The sequence below is a fragment of the Moschus berezovskii genome, chromosome X (assembly GCF_049115385.1).
Source record: "Moschus berezovskii isolate FMDL1 chromosome X, NW_MosBer_1.0, whole genome shotgun sequence".
NCBI lineage: Eukaryota > Metazoa > Chordata > Mammalia > Artiodactyla > Moschidae > Moschus > Moschus berezovskii.
Window position 1 is genome coordinate 15,278,233 of NC_142488.1, and position 25,868 is coordinate 15,304,100.

At 42.3% G+C, this 25,868-nt stretch overlaps 1 protein-coding gene across 1 annotated transcript in view; it reads left to right on the top strand.

Moving 5' to 3' along the window:
* Positions 1-12,062, top strand: part of GRPR (gastrin releasing peptide receptor) — a 40,557-nt gene extending 28,495 nt beyond the window's left edge. Inside the window, exons 2-3 of the mRNA XM_055393504.2 lie at positions 8,071-8,422; positions 9,991-12,062. Coding sequence (XP_055249479.1) covers positions 8,071-8,422; positions 9,991-10,380 — 742 coding nt within the window. The 3' untranslated portion in view covers positions 10,381-12,062. The remainder of the gene's footprint in view (positions 1-8,070; positions 8,423-9,990) is intronic.
* The last annotated feature ends 13,806 nt before the right edge of the window (positions 12,063-25,868 follow it).

The following is a 25,868-nucleotide window of genomic DNA, read 5'->3' on the forward strand; positions in this document are numbered from 1 at the left end:
TCATTGACTTCAGCCCATACTAAAGAGCGAATAACTGATGTACACTCCCTTCCTCAAAGCAGGGCTTGATGTCAGGCAGACAGTGGCCTTCTACAGTGGGTGAACACAGTGAAGGGGAAATTTTGATTCACAGAGAAGTAACTTCAGGATTTTACTCAGAGGTGGTCCTGCATGGATCCACGATCTGTGTCTTGATCTCTTGGAAGAAAATGAGAAAAAGAAAAATTGTAATTACACTTTGTCTCATGGATCTTGATCCTCTGTCTTGGTCTGAGTTTAAAGTTCACTTCCTCTAGAGACAAGATAGTCTTCACTGCAGACTCAGAAAATCTTAGCTTATTAAGACCTTAGAAAATCTCCTGAAACCTTAGCTAAAGCTTCTGGAAAGTGTGTTTGGGGACATTAGACCCCACAGTGGAGTTCACTTCTACTCTTATTTTTATTTAAAAATAAGGATGATTTAGAAGTTAATAGCTCACCCTGTCACTGAATCCACATCAGAGGATCCCTTGTCATGTGCAGCTGAGGCAGCAGGAGTGGGCATGCCCACTGGTACAAGTCTCTACAGCAACCTGACTCTTCCCAGCACTTTCCAGATAATGGTGAGGAACTGCAGACTGCCTGCTTGTGTATGACCTAGTTTTACTTAACCTCCCTAAATGAGCATGTACCTTAAAAATAATACTGCCAAAACAAAGCAAAGCAAAGCAAAATCCAATAGATTGTAGATGATACTAAAACCTCAAGTCCAAGAGAACAATCTGAACATAACAGAGAAGACGCTTCCTTCATTCCTGGTGGAGACTCTAATTAGATATGACACATTCAATTCCATTAAAATCATAATAAAAAGTCTTTCCAATGACAAAAGGACTATTAATCAAATATATAACACATTATTTTAAGATTGCTACTTTACTCTTAGCTCATCTTTTAAAAACTCTATATTTTTGTGTACGTTTTCTCCCCAACCTGTTTATGAACTCCTGTATAATACCCACCCACATTCCACAATGAACATTTCCTAGATTTCATTCTTGTTCTCTTTGTAGCATATATATGTAAAGTATATAATAATAATATATGTATCTACTATATATATATGTTTGTTTTGTTTTACTTTGCTGAACTCTAGAAAGTAAGATACAAACATCCTGACCTTTCACTCCTAAGTACGTTTGTATATTTCCTAAGAACAAGGACACTCTTTTACATAACGTCAGTGCTGTTATCATAAGGAATAAGCGCACCAGGCTTCCTTGTCCATCACCAACTCCTAAAGAATAATTCCTTAATTATAATAAGTATATAATATAGAATAATTTCTTAATTGTAATATCCCAAGAATAATTCCTTAATACTAATATGTAATCCATAATCAAATTTCCTCCATTGTCCCCAAAACGTCTTTTATAGCTTAAGAGCTGACTCATTGGAAAAGACCCTGATGCTGGGAAAGACTGAGGGTAAGAGGAGAAGAGGGCAACAGAGGATGAAATGATTGGATGGCATCACTGACTCAATGGGCATGAGTTTGAGCAAACTCAGGGAGACAGTGAAGGACTAGGAAGCCTGGCATGTTGCAGTTCATGGGGTTGCAAAGAGTCAGACATGACTTAGTGACTGAACAACAACAACCCCTAAATCCAGGATCAAATTAAGGTGTATGTATTGCATTTGGTTATTATATCTCCTTTTTTCAGGTTTTACTGCAATATAATTGACACATAAGATTGGGTTGGGAAGATCCCCTGGAGAAGGAAATGGCAACCTGCTTCAGTATTCTTGCCTGGGAAATCCCATGGACACAGGAGCCTGGAGGTGTATAGTCCATGGGGTCTGAAAGAGTCTAACGCAACTGAGCACACATCCACACACACATATGTATTATATGCATTGAATTGTATAAGTTTATACATATGTATTCTATATATTGTGGAAAAACATTACTTGTTTATCTCTTTCATCTCCTTTAAGGTAGAATAGTAGCTCCCCTACATTCTTCTAAAACAATAACGTTGACTGTTTTGGTGAATCCAAGCTAGTTTTATCTAGTAGAATGTGCCAGAATTGGATTTGTCTGATTGTTTCTTCATGGTAGGTTCAGGTTAAAAATTGGAGGCAAGAACAGTTGTAGGCAATGACATGTCCTTCTCATTGCATTGTATCAGGAGGCACAGGATCGCAGATTGTCTCACTGTTGGTGATGGTAAGTTTGATCAGGGCCACATTATGAATTTCCTGGGCCCTTTGCACTTTTACCTTCATGGGATCCTTTCTCTGTAAAAAGTATAAAAAATTTTATTTTATAGTTGTATTGGCACAAAGATAACTATAATCCAAGATAGATTATATTAAATTTTTTCTTCTAATTTTAAAAGAAATTAAGATATTCTGTTGAGCCTCAAAGAATATCATGGGCCCCAGACCTATGCCTGTTCCACCTAATGGAGAAGTTCACCCTGGGTTTGACCACTTGATTAGAGGAGTGACCCCCAGACCTCCCCTACATATAGGTACATTTTCCCTTTGTAATTAAGTAGTAATATGTGGGGGGCTCTTTGAGACTATGTGAGTATCTTGTCCCCCTAAAACCTCTCCCTCAGTGGTTTTATCATTTTTGCCTGAATCGGTTATTACATTGAAGGTTGTCGGAGTTATATACTATTCAGGGATGAGAATAGTGAAAGTGAAAGTATAGTCGCTCAGTCACGTCCGCCTCTTTGCGACCCCATGGACCGTAGCCCGCCGGGCTCCTCTGTCCATGGAATTGGCTAGGCAAGAATTCTGGAATGGATTGCCATTTCCTTCTCCAAGGGATCTTCCCGACCCAGGGATGAGAAAACTGAGGTTCCAAGAGTCAGTGATTTGTCTGAGATCATAAAACTCGTGGCTGGAATCACCATTAGGAACTAGGTCTCTGCTCCCCAATTCACAGTAGAGCCCTGAGGAAACTGAAGTCTATTAAGAACGAGCAAAAAGAAGCACTGGCGTTTTTTGGTCCAAAGAGAAGAAGAGAAAAGGATGACTATAACCTGTTACATACTTAAAGATAACGGTTGGATGGGCACCAAGGAGCAGCAAGCTCTGCATTTGCAGAGTAATAGCTCAACGGAGGTAAGACTCCGTTGCTCTGGATTATAGTCATTTTACAGACCAGCTAATAATTGCCTCACATTTCTTCAGAAAAGTTCTTGGTGTTATTCTCTGGAGAAAATAAAGCCAAGGTTTAATAGTCTTGTCAAATCTTATTAGGTATTACGATTCTAATTTAAATGCCGACACTGTGTCAGTTACCCTAGAGACCTTTTAGTTCATTTCGTTTTCTCTTCACCTCAACCCTCTCCAGGTAGCGTGCATTAGGATTGTAATGGAGGTTTTAAAATATTGTTGTTCAACAATTCCTACAGACCTCGGTAGGTAATTATGAATACATAAGGGCTGAACTGCTGGATCCTTAAACATAAACAAACTGCCCGTGTTTGAATAAAACACATACCTTTCTGTGAGCAAAAGCTTCCAACCGTGGGTGTGGGAGCCCACTGCTTCCACTTGCCAAGAACCCCTTTGACACAATAATCTGGCACAGAGGACATTTTTGACCTTTCCAGTGTTTGCATAAGAAAAATGAAGCACAGCTGTTTTCAGAAGTGGGAATCACTTTCGGACCCCTCATATCAGAGGAGTGAATCAGTCAGTCTGCCGAAGAATGATTCTTACTAGGTGTGCGAAAGTGAATCTCTTGTCACTTATTTATGTGAAGTTGAAAATAAAAGACATATCTACGAGTCACTTATCATTAATCTTAATTGATTAGCAAGTCTTTGCTGAGCCTCTACTTTGAAATAAGTGGTATGCAGAAGAGGGGACCTGGGGCATTTTCAATGATACAGAAGACAAGAAGAGGAGAAGATACAAGCTTTTGACCTCAGGAACTTATGAGAAAATCATGTAGAAAAGACATGCCCGTGGAAAGCTAGAAGCAACTGAAGGTAATGCAGAGGAAGCATAAAATGAGAAGAGTGAAATCAGGTTAGGAGAAGGAAAGGGAATTATCGATGTCACGACTGGTCAGCAAAAGCTGTAAGATGGTACTTATAAGCTGGAATTTGAAAAGATCGCCTTAAGATGAATGGAGCCTCTGGGATGGAGCATGAAGAAAGGAGGAGGCAAGAAAGTAATGGTGGATTTAGGAACTGGTATATGTCTTGAGAACAATTGAAAGTTGACTGCTCATTCTTTCAGAGGACAGCAAGCAGGGGATAATTTATGCAAAATGATCCTGGAAATAAAATGTGATGATAGCTTTAAATGACCAGCATGTCTAATTGTTCTAGATAAGGCTCTTTTGTTGATAGAGAATGGTGGCCACTTAAACCAACTCAAGTGAAAAGGGAACAGGAAAATTGTAAGATTATAACAGGACACCTCTTGTACATTCCAAAGTAGTTCCTGGGCCAGGAACCAAGGACCCTGTGTAGGACTTAGGGCCACATCATCTCAGCTGCTTCTTTTATGTCTGCCTCATTCTCTTTCTCTCATTCTACCTACTTTGGTTGTTCATCTTGCCCTGATTGCTTCCTTGACATCACAACCTTTTCTTTGTAGCATCTATGACTGACTGATTACATCCTCTCAATCTTTCGGTTTAAATGCTTAAGACAAAGACAGACTCTCTGGTAGTTGGCCAGGCAGTTTATTGGCTGGTTTACAATATTGAGTATCCACCCTAGTCCAACCGGCCATCACTCCTAAACGAGAACCACCCCTTGGGGATCTCCCTTCACTGGGAGCTCCAGACAGAGCAGTCTAAACCAGAAGATATAGACTGATATGTTCCATGCTCTTCAGAACCATTAGACTTCCTGGGAACGTTTGGTATGCTCCATACACATTTGTGAAATGGCTGATCTATTTATTTCTAGGAAGAATTTATCCAGAGCATTCTTCTGAAAAAGCTGTAGTATCCTGAACAGACTTGCTTTAAATTGAATATTGACCTCACCACTTCTGAAACCATCTGCATTTCATTTAGTTTGTCACTGTAGAGTGGGGATAATAGCACCTACCTGTTAAAACGTAAGTGAGATCACGTAGGTGCTATTCTCTGCCTGGCATAAGGCAAGAGCTTAGTGAATGGGATTTCCTTCATTTCTTTGAAATTTTATTAATATTCCATAACAAAATTGTTTGCAATGCATTTTTACTTATTTTAAAATTATACAAATGATACATGAATATATCTGAATATTTTAAAGCAAACCCTAGAGAGATATTATATTATTTCATTGGTAAATATTTTAGGGTGTGTTTTTAATAAAGTATTTTTTAAAACACAGAGTCACAATACCACTATTAAACCCATTACATTAAAAATAATTCCTTGATATCACCAATACTAAATCTGTATTTGATTTTCTTCAATAGTCTCAAAAATGTCTTTTTATGATTGTTTGATTTGGATCAGAATCCAAAAGAAGGGATTTCCCTGGTTGTCGTAGTTAGGACTTCTCGTTCTCACTGCCAGGGGCCTGGGTTCAATCCCTGGTCAAGGAACTAAGATCCTTCATGCTGCACAGCATGGTCGAAAAATAAACTAAATTTTAAATAATGCAAAAGGGGTCTACATATTGCGCTACTGATATGAATCAGTCTGTAACAATTCTCTCTGCTTTGTTATGCCATATATTTGTTGAAAAAAATGGGGTCATTATTCCTGTAGAATTTTCTGTTCAGGATTTGACTGACTGCATTATCTAGCTGGTTCTTCTATCCCCACATTTCTTGAAAACTGGTACATAGATCCAGAGGCTAATTTAGATTTAGATTCAAATTATTTTTATGACAAAGCAATCAAAGAAGTGTTTTATACTATCTTACATGTTTTAAAAGTTGTGAATTTGAAATAGTGGCTCAATATCTCGTGGCATTTTGCACTTAGAAATACAAGATCCCCAAGAGGGAAGGAGGTAAGCCATTCCCTCTGGCTTCTGCTTCATGCATGAGGGAATCACCTTCCCTTGGAGAGTTAATGGTACTTGTGACTGCCCATTTATCTCTAATTGTTTATCTAAGATATCTTTAATTATATACATCTTTGGCTGAGGATGTTCACATATCTTTCTTAAAAATATCAATTCCTTTCCTTCATTCTAAACTAGAAATTAAAATGTTTCAAATTATTAGTGACTAGAGAAAGCACCACAGGACAGTAGAACCTCCTTTTGAAATGTTTATGTTTTTTTAAATTGTTTTAAGTGCACTAATGCAAATTATGGATGGAGAATCACACGCAGATATACTGAAGCAGGACAATAGTGTTGTTCTGGAATGTTGGGGATATCTGATAAATAGTCTCCTTTTCTTCCCTACCTGAAGTGGAAACAGAGAAGTAGATATAAAAATGAGACAGACGATGATAAAAAATAATTGCTTCTACATCTGATAAAGCTGTTTGGAGACTGTGACCTAGGTCCATAGCAATAATGGACTTACAGACACTCTGATCGCCTATATTAGAGGTGCCATTCACCTAGTCAGGACACCTCTGAGTTCAGTACATATGCCAGGTTCTTTTCCTCAAACTCACCACTCAAAACTCACACCCCCTTCCCTGGAGGGAGGCAGAAAGTGAGTGAGGGGTCAGGATGCAGCCAAGAATGGTGACTCAGAGGAGGTTTAATCAACTTGGAAACAAGTGGAAATGACTGTACGTCTCTCCCTGAAGGCCATGATACAAAAGAATGTCAGAGGCACAACCTGGTGTCAACACAGCATTTTTCGCATTGACCACTTTCACATTTCGATGGTTCCAACACATGTCAACTTCTGCACTATAGCAGCTCGTGTGCAGTAGAACAAATGTCTGTACAGTGTGTGCAGATCTTGATGGATACCAAGATAGATAAAGACCCAGTCTTTGCCCACCAGAGGCTCATCTTTTAGCGGGTTCTCAGACAAGTGGGCCCAAAATAGGTGTGTGACTCACTGTGGTAGGTGTTGTATGGGTAGCTGGCAACCTCCAGATGTCAGCTCCTTCCAGGTCCACTTCAGCTTTCAAGCTATGGTCATGCTCTTCTTGGGCAGTTCCTGCCCAGTGACAGAACCAGGCAGCAATTGGGATCACCCTCTTTTTGGGCAGTCTCAGCCAGTAACCAAGCAAGGTAGTGCTACAAGGGCTTAGCCATTTCCACTGAGATAGGACTCCCCCACTGGGCAATCTTTGCTCCTGAGCTTCCCACTGGGCTGGTGCAGGGTGAGCAGCTGTCACAGTTACTGGGACTGAGAAATTTCCCAGGATGTAGGACTTCCAGTGCTAAAACTGGGAAATGTCCAGGGAAACTTGGATGGTTGGTCACCTTAGCTGGTGTACACCTTGTCAGGTCTGCCTCGGGGTCTGACAGCTCCCTCTGCCCAGTCCTGCTTCCTTCCCTTTCCCCACACACGCTCATCAGCAATAAACTCTTTGTTCTCCAGACTTCATCTCAGTGTCTGCTTCCCAGAGTTCAACCTGAATACTGCAAGAGAAGATGAGGCCAAAAGAGAGTAGGAGGGCAGGGGAAAGATTAGTTTGATAATTACAGTGATGCGTCTGTGTATAACTTTTTCAGCGAACTATTTGTTCTTCAACCTTTGAGAAAGAAAAGAGGTGTCTGTAAATACTCAGTGACTAAAGTTTCCTAAACTGTATTTGAATACTCAAAATGAAAGCTTTGCCAAAAAAACAAAAACCAAAAAACCTTCTTGTTCCAGTGTCCTTTGTTAAACATGCTTTGTTATTCATTTCTGTGATTTAAGAAAATAAAAGAAGCTTCAGCTTTTCTGAGAAGTATTCTTCAAATCAAGAGAGAATGGGGGGAGGGGGATATCCTTCAGAGCCCGGCTAGGATGAGGTGAGAAGCGAGCTTGGGGGGCAGCATTTAAGGAGGCACTCACTATGAGTTCAGAGTCAGCCCTTGGATGACCTTTCTTAAAGTATTGCACCTCAGGGGCCTCCCTGGTGTTGCCCTATCCAGACCCTGGCTTCCGGTCAGTAATAATATTAAGCAACTTCCCTCTTTCCTGCCCCAGGTACAAAGCCATCGTGAGGCCAATGGATATCCAGGCCTCCCATGCCCTGCTGAAAATCTGCCTCAAAGCTGCACTGATCTGGATTGTCTCCATGCTGCTGGCCATCCCAGAGGCCGTGTTTTCTGACCTACATCCCTTCCATGAGGAAAGCACCAACCAGACCTTCATTAGCTGTGCCCCGTACCCACACTCTAATGACCTGCACCCCAAAATCCACTCCATGGCTTCCTTCCTGGTCTTCTACATCATCCCACTGTCGATCATCTCTGTTTACTACTATTTCATCGCCAGAAATCTGATCCAGAGTGCCTACAATCTCCCTGTGGAAGGGAATATACATGTCAAGAAGCAGGTGGGTGCTTAGGAGTAATTCATTTCCTCCATGGGGATTCGATCCCTTGCATATGTGTAGGATTCCACTGACAAGTTCCGTATTTAGGTGGTCCCACTGCCTGATTCTGCAGTAGAAGAGGTGAGTGATCTGTGGCCAGGTGGTAAACAGAGACTCCTAGCTGCAGAAGACTCAGCATTCAGATGTCCCTTAGAATCTTGTTCTTTTACTTAAGGCTAGGTTTAGTGAGGTGCTGAGAACCTGAAATCTTTGGAGTATGGGTTTGTTTCTGAGAAAGATCTGAAAAACGTGTTAGTGTTTTTTAAAAGATAAAATGTAGCGTCCCAGAGGGATGTGACTGCTTTAAACTCCAGTCACATTCTTTGGGTAGGAAGAGGGTCACCATATGTGACAAGGCAGAAAGGGCTGGAAAATGAGGCTGGTTGAAGAAAAAGAAGTAGTTTGATTAAGATGGGTTCACATTGATTTGAGTTCAAATCCAGGCTTCCTGACCTACTCATTTACCCTCTCTGAGTTTCTTACCCATGATGAGGGTAATAACCCTTATATAAGAAGGCTGTTGGAGGATGACAAGAGGAGCATATCTACCCCCAGGTGGTCAAGAATGCAGCATGCCCTCCGTGTGTGCTAGCCTCCCTTTCCCAGTCCCCCCAGCACCCCCATAATCTCATCCTGAGGTATAAATGGTAGAAACCAGGGACTCTGGCTTTCTCCTCTGTGGCAGTTTGGGTCTTCTAGTCCAAATGTAGATCGAGTGGCATTTATGATGGAAAGACAGAAAGACTCTCCCCTCATTTAAAATGTGTAGCCGACTTAGCTGGAGGCTTCACCTCTAAAATTCTCTTTTTTTCCACCCAATTATGGGGGAAAGCAGCAGTCCTCAGTGAAACTCTCTCCCTGCTTGAAGGAGCTCTCACTGGAGAACATCCATTGTATCCCAAATTCTTGAAGGAGAATGATGTTTCCTCTTGCCATAGCAAAGTGAGTTGGGAACAAAAGGAGAAGCTCAGCCCGCTTTTGTTTGAGACTCTTCCTATATTATATAGGCTAGAAATAACTTGAGATTTAAAAAAAAATAGTAACAGGCAGTTATCTTACTTTGGCCAATGGGGAAGAACAAAGCTGGGTCCTTTTTTAAGCATGAGAGGGAAGAAGAAATGATTAACTGTGGAGCCAAGGAAGACATGAAGTCATATGGCTGATAACTGCACCAATGCCCTCCTGAGGAAAAAGAGGGCACTTACTAGAATTTCATTGTGCAGTCCACTCAAGCGTGTAATCAACTTTGTTTAAAGAGCGGCTCTCACTGTGCTCTGCTCATCCATTTCTGCTTCCTGGCATTTTCCTTTCTGTGTTTCTGACTGTTTTCTTTTTCTGTTTCTATTGCTTTTTTCTCCTCTGTTTCTCTCATCTTCTCTCTCCCATGCAACTCATTTTCTGGGCCTTGTGAGCTCGTCCATATCCCTAATGCGTTTTCCCCTTCTTTTTCTCTGCCCACATCTTTGTCTCTTCATCCCCCACCCTGTCCCTTGGTCCCTCTGTCTCTCTGCGTGTGACTCTGTCCTCAGATCGAATCCAGGAAGCGCCTGGCCAAGACGGTGCTGGTGTTCGTGGGCCTCTTCGCCTTCTGCTGGCTCCCCAACCACATCATCTACCTGTACCGCTCCTACCACTACTCCGAGGTGGACACCTCCATGCTCCACTTCGTCACCAGCATCTGCGCCCGCCTTCTGGCCTTCACCAACTCCTGCGTGAACCCTTTTGCCCTCTACCTGCTGAGCAAGAGTTTCAGGAAGCAGTTCAACACCCAGCTCCTCTGTTGCCGGCCTGGCCTGATGAGCCGGTCTCACAGTGCCGGCAGAAGTACCAGCTGCATGACCTCCTTCAAGAGCACCAACCCCTCTGCCGCCACCTTCAGCCTCATCAATGGAAACATCTGTCACGAGGGGTATGTCTAGATTCACCCTTGACCCTGCCCCCCTGGTTTTGCTTTATGGCTGGTGAGGAACCCTCGCGTCGCTGGTTGTCTCTGTACCCTCCGAAGACCCTTTGGCAGGCTTGTGAGTGATCTGGATGGGTAGGGGAGAGGCCCAAGTAGGTCACTTGGAGGGCCTATCATGGCTTGCATTTTCCATTTCAACTTGTGGGCGCTGCTTCGGAGGTACAACAAACTTTCCCTTTTTAAGAAAAGGGAACAAATAGGAAATCTTTATTTTAAGCATTAAACCCTGATTTACAGATGTGCTCAACTGAGTCATAGAAACTACATGAACAACCAGATTTATATAGCAGAGAAATTGTACATTGACTGCTTTTGAAAAAACTTCCCCTTGTCATTTCTTTAAGCAGAAGCTAGTGCTGAGAGTCGGACACGACTGAGTGACTTCACTTTCACTTTCATGCATTGGAGAAGGAAATGGCAACCCACTCCAGCGTTCTTGCCTTGAGAATCCCAGGGACGGGGGAGCCTTGTGGGCTGCCGTCTATGGGGTCGCACAGAGTTGGACACGACTGAAGTGATTTAGCAGCAGCAGCAGCAGTGCTTTGTGAATGTGATTTGAGTCATTTTTCAGGAATATTTATAATCACAAACCAAGGAACTTATTTTTACACTTGTAATGTGAAAAGCCAACCCTCCGAGAGTCCCGTGTATAAAGGACAGTCCCCAAATTGATAACACTGGAAGCCAATTTCAAACAAATCCCTGAGTTTCTATTACTTTTAAAAGACATAGCTGAGGACATAGGAAAAACACTCACCGCATCATTTTAAGGCAAAAACACAACTAAACACGCTGACACATATATCATGATCCCCATGTGCCTGTGGAATGACAGTTCTAACTCAATGCAGGTCCTTTTTGCTATTACCCAGTTATAATCATCCATGGTGCCATTCTACCATATTAGAGAAGTCCTTTGGCTCGGGGGTGGGTAGGATTGATTATGTTATTTATTCATCAAAAATTTATAAAGATGCATAAAGTTAAGTATTTATTTTAGGCATATAGGTTTTCAGCCAACTGTATTGACGTGTATTTGGCTGTCCTTGTCTGCTGTGCTGAAGAGTGTGCGAAGAAAGGGGTCATATTGGAGTGGAAATAGAAACATGTTTACATTTAATGTCTGCGTAAGGTAAAGTCTGTGGCAGGAAATGAACTCAATGTCAGGAATATATGTTTCAGTCTCAGTATGTGTGAGAAAGTTGTAGGGGTCTCAGGTTTAAGAACTGACTGAAAGGCAGATATATATACATTGTTTCTACTTATGAAGAGTATTTATAAAACAGCCCATGTACAGGAAAATACTGGATTTAAATCTCTTTTGTTTTCCAACTGAGTAAAAGACTTTGACTCTCTTACTTTAGAAACCCTGAATCAAGTTTTTCTTTACTCAAGGATAGGCCAATTCTGCTAAGTTGCAAATGTGTTAACCCACTTTCAGATAAATCCAAATTCTGTAAATGTGACCTCATGTGTAGCCCTCACACACTAAGACAGTTTTAGTTCCATTTTTCTCTATCCAGGTGAGATTGAAGAGCCAGTTCTCTTTTCCACATGGCATATTTCATCAGCTTTTTTTTTCAGCTTTAAGAGTTGGAACCAAGACTGTTGTCAAGATCTGTACTTATAATTGTGTTAGCTGGAATGAACCTCTGCGGTTCTGTTTGCCACATGCGCTTATATAGTGTATACCCTGCTTTCCTGGCACTCCATATTACATGGGGCCGTTTGAAAGGAAGACAGGCAGTGTAGCTGAAGGAACCAAGACTTTTAGCCTGATGTCCCAGCTCTGTCTCTAGTCATATGTGTGTGTGTGTATATGGATATGAGTATCATGTTTAAAGTCTCCAGAGTGAGAGGACAGCTGCGCCTGTTGCTAAGAGCCTCTGAGCCCCAGCATCTCTCGGTCTGTCTCTAAAGCATTTATGTGGCTACCTGCCCGCACTTGTCCCACCTCTGCCACCGTTGCAACAACTCCTCTTGAGAAATCCGTCCACCGCCACTCTGCACTCATGTTCACATGAGTGGGGCAGAAGGAGATAGATGCTTCCATCGCTTGGAACAATTCGTATGAATGATGTCCCATTAGCTTGTTGTGTTTTGTAATTAGAGCTGAAAGAGACAGTAGAAAACACATTACGCGATCTCCTCATTGTGCAAAGAGTACTCTCCCTGTTCACAGTTCTTCACCCTCCATGCATCTGTTATCTTGAACTGCTGCTCACAGTTTTACCCTTAGCTTTCTTCAAAAGTGTAAGTGACTCCATACCTAGTTAGTTGCTAAAGTGTCTGGCTTCCTAGCATGACTTGTTCAAGCACCTCTGATCTACCTGCTTCCAAAGATGTTTTGGGAGTAGGATTTATCTTAATGCCTCCAGTTAACATCATAGGCATAGACTTTGGCCTCCTTTCTAGCTTCTGAATAAACAGAAGATTGATATCTAGCTCTAGCTATGTGTTCTTAGGCAAATCTTATCACCTCTTTGAGACTCTTGAATGAAAAGGTTGGAGGCGGTCTTTGCCAGCCTTTGACCTATAGGACTGGTCACATTATTTTGTGAATCAACTGATGGACCCCAACCTTCTCAATGGAATGAACTTAGCCAGGCCCTTCTCTAGAGAAGTCAAATTTTTATTTTACCTCCAGAACCTAAAATCACAGTGTGAGACACCCAAGGCCCCATGTGGTATCACGTCTGTGTTAGGGTTAAGCATGGCAGGGACTGGAGCTAAGACATTTCACGCCTGGCTTCCAAAGATAATCACGTTTAGCACTATGTCTTTGGTGACGAGGAAAAAAAATCAATTTTGGCTGTGGAAAACCATCTGTGTTTATTCAATTGACAGACACTACCTTTCAATCTATCTTAAATTGAGCCTCCCCGAGGCAGGCAGCTCAACAGTGATAGATTAAGCAATAAACAAAGCAATCTTCCCACCAAGCTGCAGGCAGGGATTTTCCAGAGCAAGATGGTCCTCCCTGCCCTGTGCAGACAAGGCCCCACCTTGTCTTTGACTTGATAATTCCCCATAAATGTGGATGGCCAAATCCTCTTCTTCTAGCTCACACTGCCCCACTGAACCTGATCTTCTGCCTCATTAACAAGCCCTGGAGTTCCCTGCTTTGCCCCACAGTTTGGTTTCCTCTGAAAGGATGGAGAAACCTCGGATAAATACAGTTTTAGAGACTCCTTCGCACAAACCAAGTTCAGCTTGTTATGAAAATATACGTTGAATAGAAATAAATGAACTTATCCACAGGGCCCACTTAAGTTAAAAGTCTTCATTTGTGCCCAAAGTGGAAGCCACTTATTGCTTTTGGAGTCTATTCATGCGCCCAGTAGCTTTTGATAATAGTGATTAGCTTTGTTTGGGGACTATAAGAATGACATCCTCAATCTATGGACTGCTAAATCAAGGTAGCTAAATCATTTTTCCCAGGAGCCAGATAGAAACAATGATCCTGGTGACCTGACTGTATAAGAGTGGTATAATTGTACAAACTGTGTTGTGATTAGATGGGAAGGTACAAACTTTCTTGCCATTTGTGACCTTCACGCCCATACCAGGAAGGAGCTGTCATCACAGAGTAGTTTAGAATTAACCCTGGGTTGTTGGGCAGAATGAAGCATGTTTGGCACATTTGTCTAATATTTGACTGAATTTTCATGAAATGGATTAACAGATGAAAACAAAGGAATTAGTCACTCCCCTGGGACCAAGGCTTCCCTGGTGGCTCAGATGGTAAAGCATCTGACTACAATGCAGGAGACCCGGGTTCGATCCCTGGGTCGGGAAGATCCCCTGGAGAAGGAAATGGCAACCCACTCCAGTACTCTTGCCTGGAAAATCCCATGGACTTAGCAGCCTGGTAGGCTATAGTCCATGGGGTCGCAAAGGGTCAGATACGACTGAGCGACTTCACTTTCTTTCCTGGGACCAAACTTTGTGTGAACTAGTCAATGAAACCAAGCCTTAACAAACTCTACTTCATTCTGAATCTCGATGGTCATTTCTCTCAGCCCCCACCTCAACAACCACCCCCCGTCCCACAGGCCCAGCACAAACACAGTCGTCATATCAAGCAATCTGTTACCATGATTTTGGCCTTCAGAGATACCCATTTTTAGGTGAGGCCTAAGCATTAACTCCAGCAGTCAACGGATTGCACACTGAGAACAAGCTTTTCTCATGTGAAAGTGACACTAGAAATGCATTCAGTGGAATTTATCTAAATTTCTAAAAAGTTTCAGAAATCCTCAGTTGAAGTATTACATATCCACAATTAATTCAAAAAAGGCTTTGCAGTGACCTAGTGTTCATGGTCTGTAAAGCACTTTTATACTCATTGACTCATCTTATCCAAGCCTTTGCTGCTGGCCAGAGAGCTGCTGTACATCCTTTCCTGTGGAAATTTGTAAAAGACACTGACTAGTGACCGTCCACTATTAGATTAAAAGGCCTAGGGAACTATGAGGCTGAAGCATGAACTTGGCTATTGGACCACATTGATGTTCAAAAAGGTGATTTCATGTGGTTCGATGTAATGTGATCTCATTCATTCTCACGGCCCGTTCTGTGCTATTGAAGAACAGAGTTGATCATTGCCACGCAGTTTACAGGACAGTCTCTTGCCCAAGTGAGTCTATTTAACTTGGCACAAGGGAGTGAGTGGCTTCATTACTGGTTGCCTCAAGAGAGGCATACTACTTGGAACAGCATTCTCCATCTGAATGGAGTTCTGCCATTCTAGAAGTGCTGGAAGGAAGGGGCTCAACTTCCCCTGGCCCCAAGGATGTGTCACATGCAGTGCTGAGCACATTACTGTTCATTCTCACCAGCACCTTAAAGAACATTCAGAAGATGAAGCTGAGGTGCAGGGAGATTGAGTCACGGTTCCAAGGCCACATGGCACAACTGAATGACAGAGCATTAACCTGGGCCTGCATCTCTCTTATGACCTCATCCATTCAACTGCTCAGTGTTGCTCTGCAAAGCCAGCCCACATGAGAAATTCGTTCATGGAACCTCGTAGACCTACTCTGCATTTTGTCTAAAGGCTTGAACTAGTGATAATGTCAGGTAATATACAATAAAGGCATGAAAGATGTTTGCAAGCACGTTAAATTAAGGACAGAAGCTGAAGCACAGCACAAAGTAAGTGGGCAAGGAAGTCCTTTAGCTCAGTTGCCCCCAGAGACACAATTCAGTTGCAGTTGGTGGCCCTGGTTCTGTGACTTACTGAGAGGAGAAAACCTTGGCGAGGGGCCATGTTCACAGAGAGGACCCCAGTGAGAGTAGTCAGTCCAGACATCTTTCTTCAAATCATGGTTACTTGAGGAAAAAGTGTCAGGAAGAGGTAGAACCACTTACTTCCCCCAAGAAAGGGTAAAACATGACAGTGGATAGTTTCCTGAAGTCAGGAGACACCGGCCATATGAATAGCCTTGAATAGAAAACTATCTCCTGGACTAAGGGACCACATCATGGGCCCAGATGTGGACCTGGGTGTCTGGGCGCCTGGCCTTAAGGGCCCTGTTACAATCTCAGATGCCTCTGCCTCTCTGCTCTCTCTCAGCTCATGTTCTAGAAGATAAGATTATTTTCCTTTTCCCCTCAAATTTAAATTTCATTCCCAGAGCCATATAGTGCCATGGAAGGACTCACATAATTTTGTGGTCTTTTAAAAGGATCATTTTAATGGACAGTAAAACCTCACACATTCAACACCTCATTAATTCCCAGACAAGCTTGAAAATTTTGGTATAATCCAGGATTTCAGTGTTCAGACTGCATTATATAATTTGGGCCTATAGTGAATCCAAATTTTTCATCACTTTACTTCAATTTTAGCTATTGATATTGACAACATTAAGAAAGTTAAACTGATTTCTTAAAGAAAATTTTTTTCCTGTAATTTGGGCTTAACTGATTCAAACATGACTTTTTTGCATGAGTCAACAGGGTTTTAGTAATAAAATTTGTTTAAATGGTCAGTTCAGTGAGTTGTAAAAATATCTGGCACAAACTTATTTAATGTCATTTTCTGTTTTGTTTTAAATATTAGATTCATATTTTGTAAATTATAATTGTACTTGTTACTCTTAACTGTAAATATTTATTGCATTAAAAACGTGCACTGTATTAAATAACTCAGAACAAGTATAAATAATGTCATGGCTTGGCTTTGCCTAGACTCCTAAGAGTAATGAATTATTTATAAGAAATTCACAATAATAATATAAATGATTCAGATCCTTTTAAATGTGCAAACTTAACTGTGTGACCTTGTAAAATTCTATCTATGAAGCGTGCTCATTAATTGTACTCTTATTTTTCAAGAAATGTTCCCAGTGCTTCTATTACATTGTACCTGGCCTGTATAACATTAAGTCAAATCTGATGTAGTAAGCTGAATATTCAAGTCACAGAAGATGAGAAATGTGTTTTATTTCTTACTATAATAAAGCATAATTTATGAAATGGACAGAAGCATGTATGCAGTGTTCAATAAAAACATAGCTGTTGCATGAGTGTAGTCTGTGGCTATACGCCCCAGAGTTCCTTGGTTCCAGAACCATCTACATCAGAAGGACCCAAATCAACTCCTATTGACTCTGGAACATCTGAGGATGTGGCCTAAAAATCAGCATTTTAAAACACCCTAGGGGATTCCTTAGAACATGAGAGTTTTGTGTCATTAAATGTCTAAAATATATATATTTAACTTTTGTAGAAGTAAGCTAGTCTCATGATTCACAATTGAAAGCACAGAAAGGTATTCAGTGAGAAGACACTAGGCTCCCGCAGCCCGCTGTCCTCACAGTCAGCATCCATCATCACCTTCCTCCAAAGGTTGGCCATTGTTATTGGTTTCTTACATGTGTATACTCCAGGACATTGTGTATGCATATGAGAATAAATACAAATGTGTATTTTCCCGCACCCCACCACTATTTTCCATTTTAGAGGAACCATAGCATATTATATTTGGGCTTCCCTGGTGGCTCAGCTGGGAAAGAATCGCCTGCACTGCGGGAGACCTGGGTTTGATCCCTGGGTTGGGAAGATCCCCTGGAGAAGGGAAAGGCTACCCACTCCAGTATTCTGGCCTGGAGAATCCCATGAACTTTATAGTCCATGGGGTCGCAAAGAGTTGGACATGACTGAGCGACTTTCATTTCACTTTCATATTATAGGCATTGTTTGGTCTCTTGCTTACTTCACCTCAAACCATATCTTGGCAATCTTTCCATATCATTAGATAAAGTTCTTCCTCCTTTCTTACACCTATAGAGTTATCTTCTAATTTATTTGTCCAGTCTACGATTGATGAACATTGAGGTTGTTTCCATTATTTTGCTGTTATGAACACTGTTACAGTGAATAACATATATAATTTCATGTATGGACAAGTGTTACTTCCAAAAAAAAAAAAAATCCTAAATGTAGAATCGTGGAACCAGAGACAATCGTACCTTAATAATTTTGACAGTTATTCCAAATTTTTCTCTTTAGGGTTTCAATACCAAAGTTTGAGAGCCTCTGTTTTCTGGGATAATCCTAACCATCAGAGACCAGGAAAGCAGCAAAGAAACGACAAAACAGCTGGCAGCAAGTGGGGGCTGTCCATGCTCCCTGCACCCTAGGTGAGAAGGGGTACCCAGGCATGCCCCCCAGGTATAGTCAGCCAGTTCCTGGAGGGGTGCACTGACACCCAGGTCCAGGGGGCTGCGGACTGCAGGGGATGTGTAACCATGGGACCATCTTGGAGGAAAGCGCACCATTTCCCCTGTCATGCACCCAACCACCATGAAGTATAGCACTTACAACTCCCTGTTAAATTGTAAGTGCTCTCTGAAAGTGTCAGTGCTTTAAATCGCTAAAAGTCATGATTCACTTTTGTGCCTGAAATAGACTTTGTGTCTCTAGTTTCCCTGGATTACAACATGGGACATTTCAGATCTGTCCATGTTAATTGGACAGAACTCCACCCAAAGCTCAGGTGATTCTTCCTATTAGAAACTCTGAAATGTGCTTTTGTAAGCATGCTGCCTACCATGTTAGAAAAGAAAGCTCTATTGCATGCACAGATTGTAGTATGAAGAATTTAATATTCTCTTAGAGTCGTGGATTATTGGAGTTGGAAGATACCCCAGAGAATGCCCAGACACAACCCCACACCCCACGAATAAGGAAGTTAAAGCCAAGTGTCATGATTTTTGTTCCTACACAGTCATCAGCCTTTGGGAAAAGGCAAACTAATTATCTCAGAGATGACGTGAATGAGGAGAGGTTCATCATGCCCTTCTGCTGGAGGACAGGTGACTCACACAGGCATATCCTGTAACACATGATGCAGAGAAGCTTCCTGTTCACTGGGTTCAATATTGAGAAACGATGCTTTCCAATACAAGAGAAATGGGATTACGTGTTGTCAAGAAGACACACAAAAGCAGGAGTCATGTCTCTTGAATATGGACTGAACTCTGTTCAGTATTATAGAGATGAATTTGTAAAAGCACAGCCCCCTTCCCAGAACTGAGGCCACTTGTCAACCCTGACACCTGCCCACTGTGTCTCTCAGGGTGTCCCTCCCACCTCAGAGCCTGTCAGAGGGATTAGACTAGCTCTGACTCACCAGTGTGCTGTTTGCTAGAACAGCCTGTTGGTGTGTCCACTCTTGGGGGGTGGTTTCCAGGATATTGCTATTTAAAGTATGCTCAGTGGGCCAGCCCTGTCGCCCTCAACTGGTAGCTAGTTGAAAATGCAGATTCTTATGCTGGACCTCACATCTATTGTGCTGGGATTTTACCAGATACCCCTAGTGAATCCTGTGCATATGTAACTTGTGGTCATTGGTGTGCGCTCGTGGCTAAGTTGCTCCAGTTGTATCTGACTGTGCCCCAGTGGACTGTAGCCCACCCATCCTTTGTCAATGGGATTCTCCAGGCAAGAATACTGGATTGGGTTGCCATGCCCTCCTCCAGGGGATCTTCCCCACCCAGGGATCAATCCTCCCTTCAACGGCAGGCAGGTTCTTTACCACTAATGCCACCTGAGAAGCCCATGGTGACTGGCAGAGGATATTGTTTACTGTGAAGAAACCCATATTGGGCTTTATATTTTCTCTGTGCCATTTGATGATGTCTACACATTTCTCCAAAGCATCTGGGTTGAAAGCCTTGGAATCCCTTTCCTTCTGTGGCCTGTGTTCACCACCTTAGTCATTTGGACTTAAACTCTGTTCGTACAGACTGGCGCGGTCCCCCAGCGAACCACCCCTGCTCTCTAAGAGCTGGAAGTATATGAGTTGAGGCTATCACCCGTGCAGGACTGCTCGCCCTTATCAAGAACCCAGATCAGTAGAGGAAGAATACATATCTGTGGGTCCTAACCAGACCTGCCCCTGCTGTCAGCCCTCTTAGTATCTTCTGGCCTTTAGGTTCTCTGAGGATTGAGAACTCTTAATCATAACACTAGTAAGGGAAAATGGGAGCTTGAGAAAATCAGGAGTGCCTTTCTTTTCTCGGTTAATATTAATAAACAGAGTCATAAATTTCAAGACATCAATGCATTGATTGAGATTAGCCAGAGGGACTTTGATATCACTCCTTTTTTTAACTCTTAAATCTATATTTCATATAGAAAAGCATATAAAATATGTATGTAGAGTTTAAAGAATAATTACATGAACACCAGTGTCCTCTTGTAGCTTAAGAAATAAAACATTGCCAATACTTCGGCAACCCCCAGTGGTCCTTTTCCTGATGGCATAGTCCTTTTTACCTGCTATGGATTGAATGACTGTGCCCTCAAAATTCATATGTTGAACACCGAAAGTCATGGTATTTGGAGGTGAGGCCTTAGGGAAAGTACTTAGGTCTTGAGGGTGGAGCCCTCGTGATGGGATTGTGTACACGTGTGCTAAGTTGCTTCAGTCGTGTCCAACTCTCTGTGACCCTGTGGACTGCAGCCTACCAGGCTCCTCTGTCCATGGGATTCTCCAGGCAAGAATACTGGAGTGGGTTGCCAGTTCCTTCTCCAGGGAATCTTCCTAACCCAGGGATCGAACCTGAGTCTTTTGCATTGGCAGGCAGGTTCTTTACCACTGTGCCACCTGGGAAGTCTCTTAATGGGATCGGTAGCCTTAAAAGAAGAGGAGGAGAGCTGGCCCTCTCTCCACTTTGTGAGGACATGATGAGAAAACAGCCCTCACCGAGAACCACCTCTCCTTGCACCTTGATCTCAGACCTCGCAGCCTGCAGAACAGTGAGTGACAGAGGTTTTGTTTTTAAGCTAAGACACCACCCCAGAGGTAACTGCTATTTTGAATCTTGTGTTACTTGTTTTCTTACTTTTCTTTTTCCCAACTTTGAATGGATTCCTGAAGAATTTAACCCTTTACCCACTATTGCCCGCTTTTGAAGTCTGAGTGGAACTATTGGGTTGGCCAGAAAGTTTGCTTGGGTTTTTCCATGTTACAGAAAGTCAAATGAACCTCCTGACTAAACCTGGCCAAATATTGCAGGTGATCATCTGCGACTCTCTTTCTTTTCTCTCTACTCTGTTTGTGATATTCACCTGTGTTGACGCATGCACTTCTAGTTTGTTCATCTTCATTGCTGTAGAGCATTTTGTTTTGTGCCAGTCTCAGCCTATCAATAACCAGTGCTGTGGTTGGACTGGCCCTTAGGGGTTTTATTATGACAGCAAGATGCCCTTCAGCAATAACCATCAGAAAACGCTGAAAAAATTAAGTTTTATTACTTACAGGACCTCAAAATTACACAGAATACCTGCTTTTATTGGGGTCGAGGTTGGGGGCCTAGGGTTTTGAGGGCTCACTCTTTAGTGGTGAATTTCAAACATAAAAGGGGGAATTTAAAGCACAGGAAGACAAGAGTACAAATGATCAGTTACTGAAATCAACCAAGATCTCTAAAACAAAGGAACCCGGAGGGGTGGAAACGGGGTTTGGCTGATGATGTATTTATTCAAGATAGTCCTCTTTGGGGTTCAGTTCAGTTCAGTCACTCATTCGTGTCCAACTCTTTGTGACCCCATGGACTGCAGAACACCAGGCCTCCCTGTCCATCACCAACTTACGGAGTTTACTCAAGCTCACATCCATTGAGTCGGTGATGCTATCCAACCATCTCATCCTCTGTCGTCCCCTTCTCCTCCCACCTTCAATCTTTCCCAGCACCAGGGTCTTTTCCAGTGAGTCAGTTCTTTGCATCAGGTGGCCAAATTCAGACTTAAATTGAAGAAAGAAGGGAAAACCAGTAGACTATTCAGGTATGACCTAAATCAAATCCCTTACGATTATACAGTGGAAGTGACAAATAGATTCAAGGGATTAGATCTGATAGAGTGCCTGAAGAACTATGGATGGAGGTTTGTAACACTGTTCAGGAGGCCATGGTCAAGACCATCCCCAAGATAAATAAATGCAAAAAGGCAAAATGGTTGTCTCAGGACCCCTTACAAATAGCTGTGAATAGAAGAGAAGCGAAAGGCAAAGGGGAAAAGGAAAGATATGCCCATTTGAATGCAGAATTCCAAAGAATAGCAAGGAGAGATAAGGAAGACTTCCTCAGTGATGAGTGCAAAGAAAGTGAGGAAAACAATAGAATGGGAAAGACTAGCGATCTCTTCAAGAAAATTAGAGATACCAGTGGAACATTTCATGCAAAGATGGGCTCAATAAAGGACAGAAATGGTATGAATCTAACAGAAGCAGAAGATATTAAGAAGAGGTGGCAAGAATACACAGAAGAACTATACAGAAAAGATCTTCATGACCCAGATAATCACAACGGTGTGATCAGTCACCTAGAATCAGACATCCTGGAATGCGAAGTCAAGTGGACCTTAGAAAGCATCACTATGAACAAAGCTAGTGGAGGTGATGGAATTCCAGTTGAGCTATTTCAAAGCCTAAAGGATGATGCTGTGAAAGTGCTGCACTCAATATGCCAGCAAATTTGGAAAACTCAGCAGTGGCCACAGGACTGGAAAAGGTCAGTCTTCATTCCAATCCTAAAGAAAGGTAATGCCAAAGGATGCTCAAACTACCGCGCAATTGCACTCATCTCACATGCTAGCAAAGTAATGGTCAAAAATCTCCAAGCCAGGCTTCAGCAATACGTGAACCATGAACTTCCAGATGTTTAAGCTGGTTTTAGAAAAGGCAGAGGCACCAGAGATCAAATTTCCAACATCCGTTGGATCACGGAAAAAGCAAGAGAGTTCCAGAAAAACATTTACTTCTGCTTCATTGACTATGCCAAAGCCTTTGACTGTGTGGATCACAACAAACTGTGGAAAATTCTGAAAGAGATGGGAATACCAGACCACCTGACCTGCCTCTTGAGAAATCTGTATGCAGGTCAGGAAGCAACAGTTAGAACTGGACATGGAACAACAGCCTGGTTCCAAATCGGGAAAGGAGTACGTCAAGGCTGTATATTGTCACCCTGCTTATTTAACTTATATGCAGAGTACATCATGAGGAACGCTGGGCTGGAGGAAGCACAAGCTGGAATCAAGATTGCCGGGAGAAATATCAATAACCTCAGATATGCAGATGACACCACCCTTACGGCACAAAGTGAATAACTCAAAAGCCTCTTGATGAAAGTGAAAGAGGAGAGTGAAAAGTTTGGCTTGAAGCTCAACATTCAGAAAACGAAGATCATGGCATCTGGTCCCATCACTTCATGGGAAATAGATGGGGAAACAGTGGAAACAGTTGCAGACTTTATTTTTCAGGGCTCCAAAATCACTGCAGATGGTGACTGCAGCCATGAAATTAAAAGACGCTTGCTCCTTGGAAGAAAAGTTATGATCAACCTAGACAGCATATTAAAAAGCAGAGACATTGCCAGCAAAGGTCTGTCTACTCAAAGCTATTGTTTTTCCAGTAGTCATGTATGGATGTGAGAGCTGGGGTATAAAGAAAGCTGAGAGCTGAAGAATTGATGCTTTTGAGCTGTGGTGTTGGAGAAGACTCTTGTGAGTCCCTTGGACTGCAGGGAGATCCAACCAGTCTGTCCTAAAGGAGACCAGTCCTGAGTATTCATTAAAAGGACTGATGCTGAAGCTGAAGCTCCAATACTTTGGCCACCTCTTTAGGGTACACATGTTTTTTAGAACTGTGGTTTTCTCAGGGTATATGCCCAGTAGTGGGATTGCTGGGTCATATGGTAGCTTTACTCCTAGTGTTTTAAGGAACCTCCATACTGTTCTCCATAGTGACTGTATCAATTTACATGTGCCCCAGTGTTCACTGCAGCACTATTTACAATAGTCAGGCAATGGAAGCAACCTAGATGTCCGTCGATAGATGAATGAATAAATAAGTTGTGGTACATATATACAATGGAATATTACTCGAACATAAAAAGGAATGAAATTGGGTGGTTTGTAGTGATGTGGATGAACCTAGGGTCTGTCATTACAGAGTGAAGTAAGTCAGAAAGAGAAAAATAAATACCATATAATAACACATATATATGGAATCTAGAAAAATGGTACTGATGAACCTATTTGTAGGACAGAAATAGAGACACAGATGTAGAGAACAGACTAGTGCACACGGAGGGCAGGAGAAGGTGGGATGACTAGAGTGGCCCTGACATATATACACCGCCATGCGTAAAACAGATAGCTAGTGGGAAGCTGCCGCATAGCACAGAGAGCTCAGCTCGGTGCTCTGTGATGACCCAGAGGGGTGAGGTAGCAGAGTGGGTGGGAGGGGGGCTCATGAGGGAGGAGATATATGAATACATATAGCTGCTTGACATCGTTGTATGGCAGAAACTAACACAACATTGTAAAGCAATTATACTCCAATTAAAAAAATATAAAATGATGGTCCTCTTTTAAGTGGGCTGTTGAAGCTTTAGACAGATCCTCACATTACAAAAACAAAAGCCAACTGTCAGGGCTTACACTGCACTTTCCAGTGCAGTGTCTAAATATTTCTTGTTATTGTTAACTTGCTAACTCCGGTCCGATTCTTTGCCACCCAGTGAACTGTAGTGTGCCAGGCTCGCCAGGATCCTCTGCCCTCCACTGTCTCCTGGAGTTTGCTCAAGTTCATGTCCATTGAATCGGTGATGCCATCAAACCATCTCATCCTCTGTCACCCTCTTCTCCTCCTGCCCTCAATCTTTCCCAGCATCAGGGTCTTTTCCAATGAGTCAGTTCTTTGCATCAGGTGGCCAAAGTACTGGAGTTTCAGCTTCAGCATCAGTCCTTCCAATGAACACCCAGGACTGATCTCCTTTAGGATGGTCTGGTTGGATCTCCTTGCAGTCCCGGGGACTCTCCAGAGTCTTCTCCAGCGCCACAGTTCGAAAGCATCAATTCTTCAGTGCTCAGCCTTCATATCCATAAGTGACTACTGGAAAAACCACAGCTTTGACTACACAGAACTTTGTCAGCAAAGTGATGTCTCTGCTTTTTAACACTGTCTAGGTTTCTCATAGCTTTCCTTCCAAGCATCTTTGAATTTCATGGCTGCAGTCACTGTCCTCAGTGATTTTTGGAGCCCAAGAAAATAAAGTCTATCATTGTTTCCATTTTTTCCCCATCTGTTTGCCATGAAGTGATGGGGCTGGATGCCACGATCTTTGTTTTTTGAGTGTTGAGTTTTAAGCCAGCTTTTCCACTCTCCTCTTTCACCCTCATCAAGAGGCTCTTTAGTTCCTCTTCACTTTCAGCCATTAGGGTGGTGTCATGTGCATATCTGAGGTTATTGATATCTCTCCCAGCAACCTTGATTCCACCTTGTGCTTCATCCAGCCCAGCGTTTCACATAATGTACTCTGCATATGTTAAATAAGCAGGGTGACTGTATACAGGCTTGACATACTCCTTTCCCAATTTTGAACAAGTCCTTGTTCCATGTTCGGTTTTCACTGTTGCATCTTTTCCTGCACACAGGTTTCTCAGGAGGCAAGTAAGGTGGTCTGGTATTTCCATCTCTTTAAGAGTTTTCACAGTTTTTTGTGATCCACACAATCATAGGCTTTAGTGTAGTCAATGAAGCAGATGCTTTTCTGGAATTCCATTGCTTTCTCTATGATCCAGCTGGAAAGTCATCACCTCTAGATATACCACAATGTATTTAAGCACTTTGTTTATGTTAATATTTGAGTTTTTTTGTGGTGCTGTGAATATTTTTGTAGACATCCTCTGGTTCACCTGCATAAGTTTTTCTAAAGTTTCATATCTAGTAGTGGAATTACTGGGTCATAGGCCATGCTTAAGTTTAACTTTACTAGTTAGCACTAGTTTCCAAAGTGGTGGTATTCATTTTTACCACGGTAGGAGAGAATATGTTCATCTGTATTTCTCACCAGTGTTTCTTATTTTTCCAGTTTTTACTTTTTGCTTGTTTGATGTGTAGTGATGTCTCATTGGGGTTTTAGT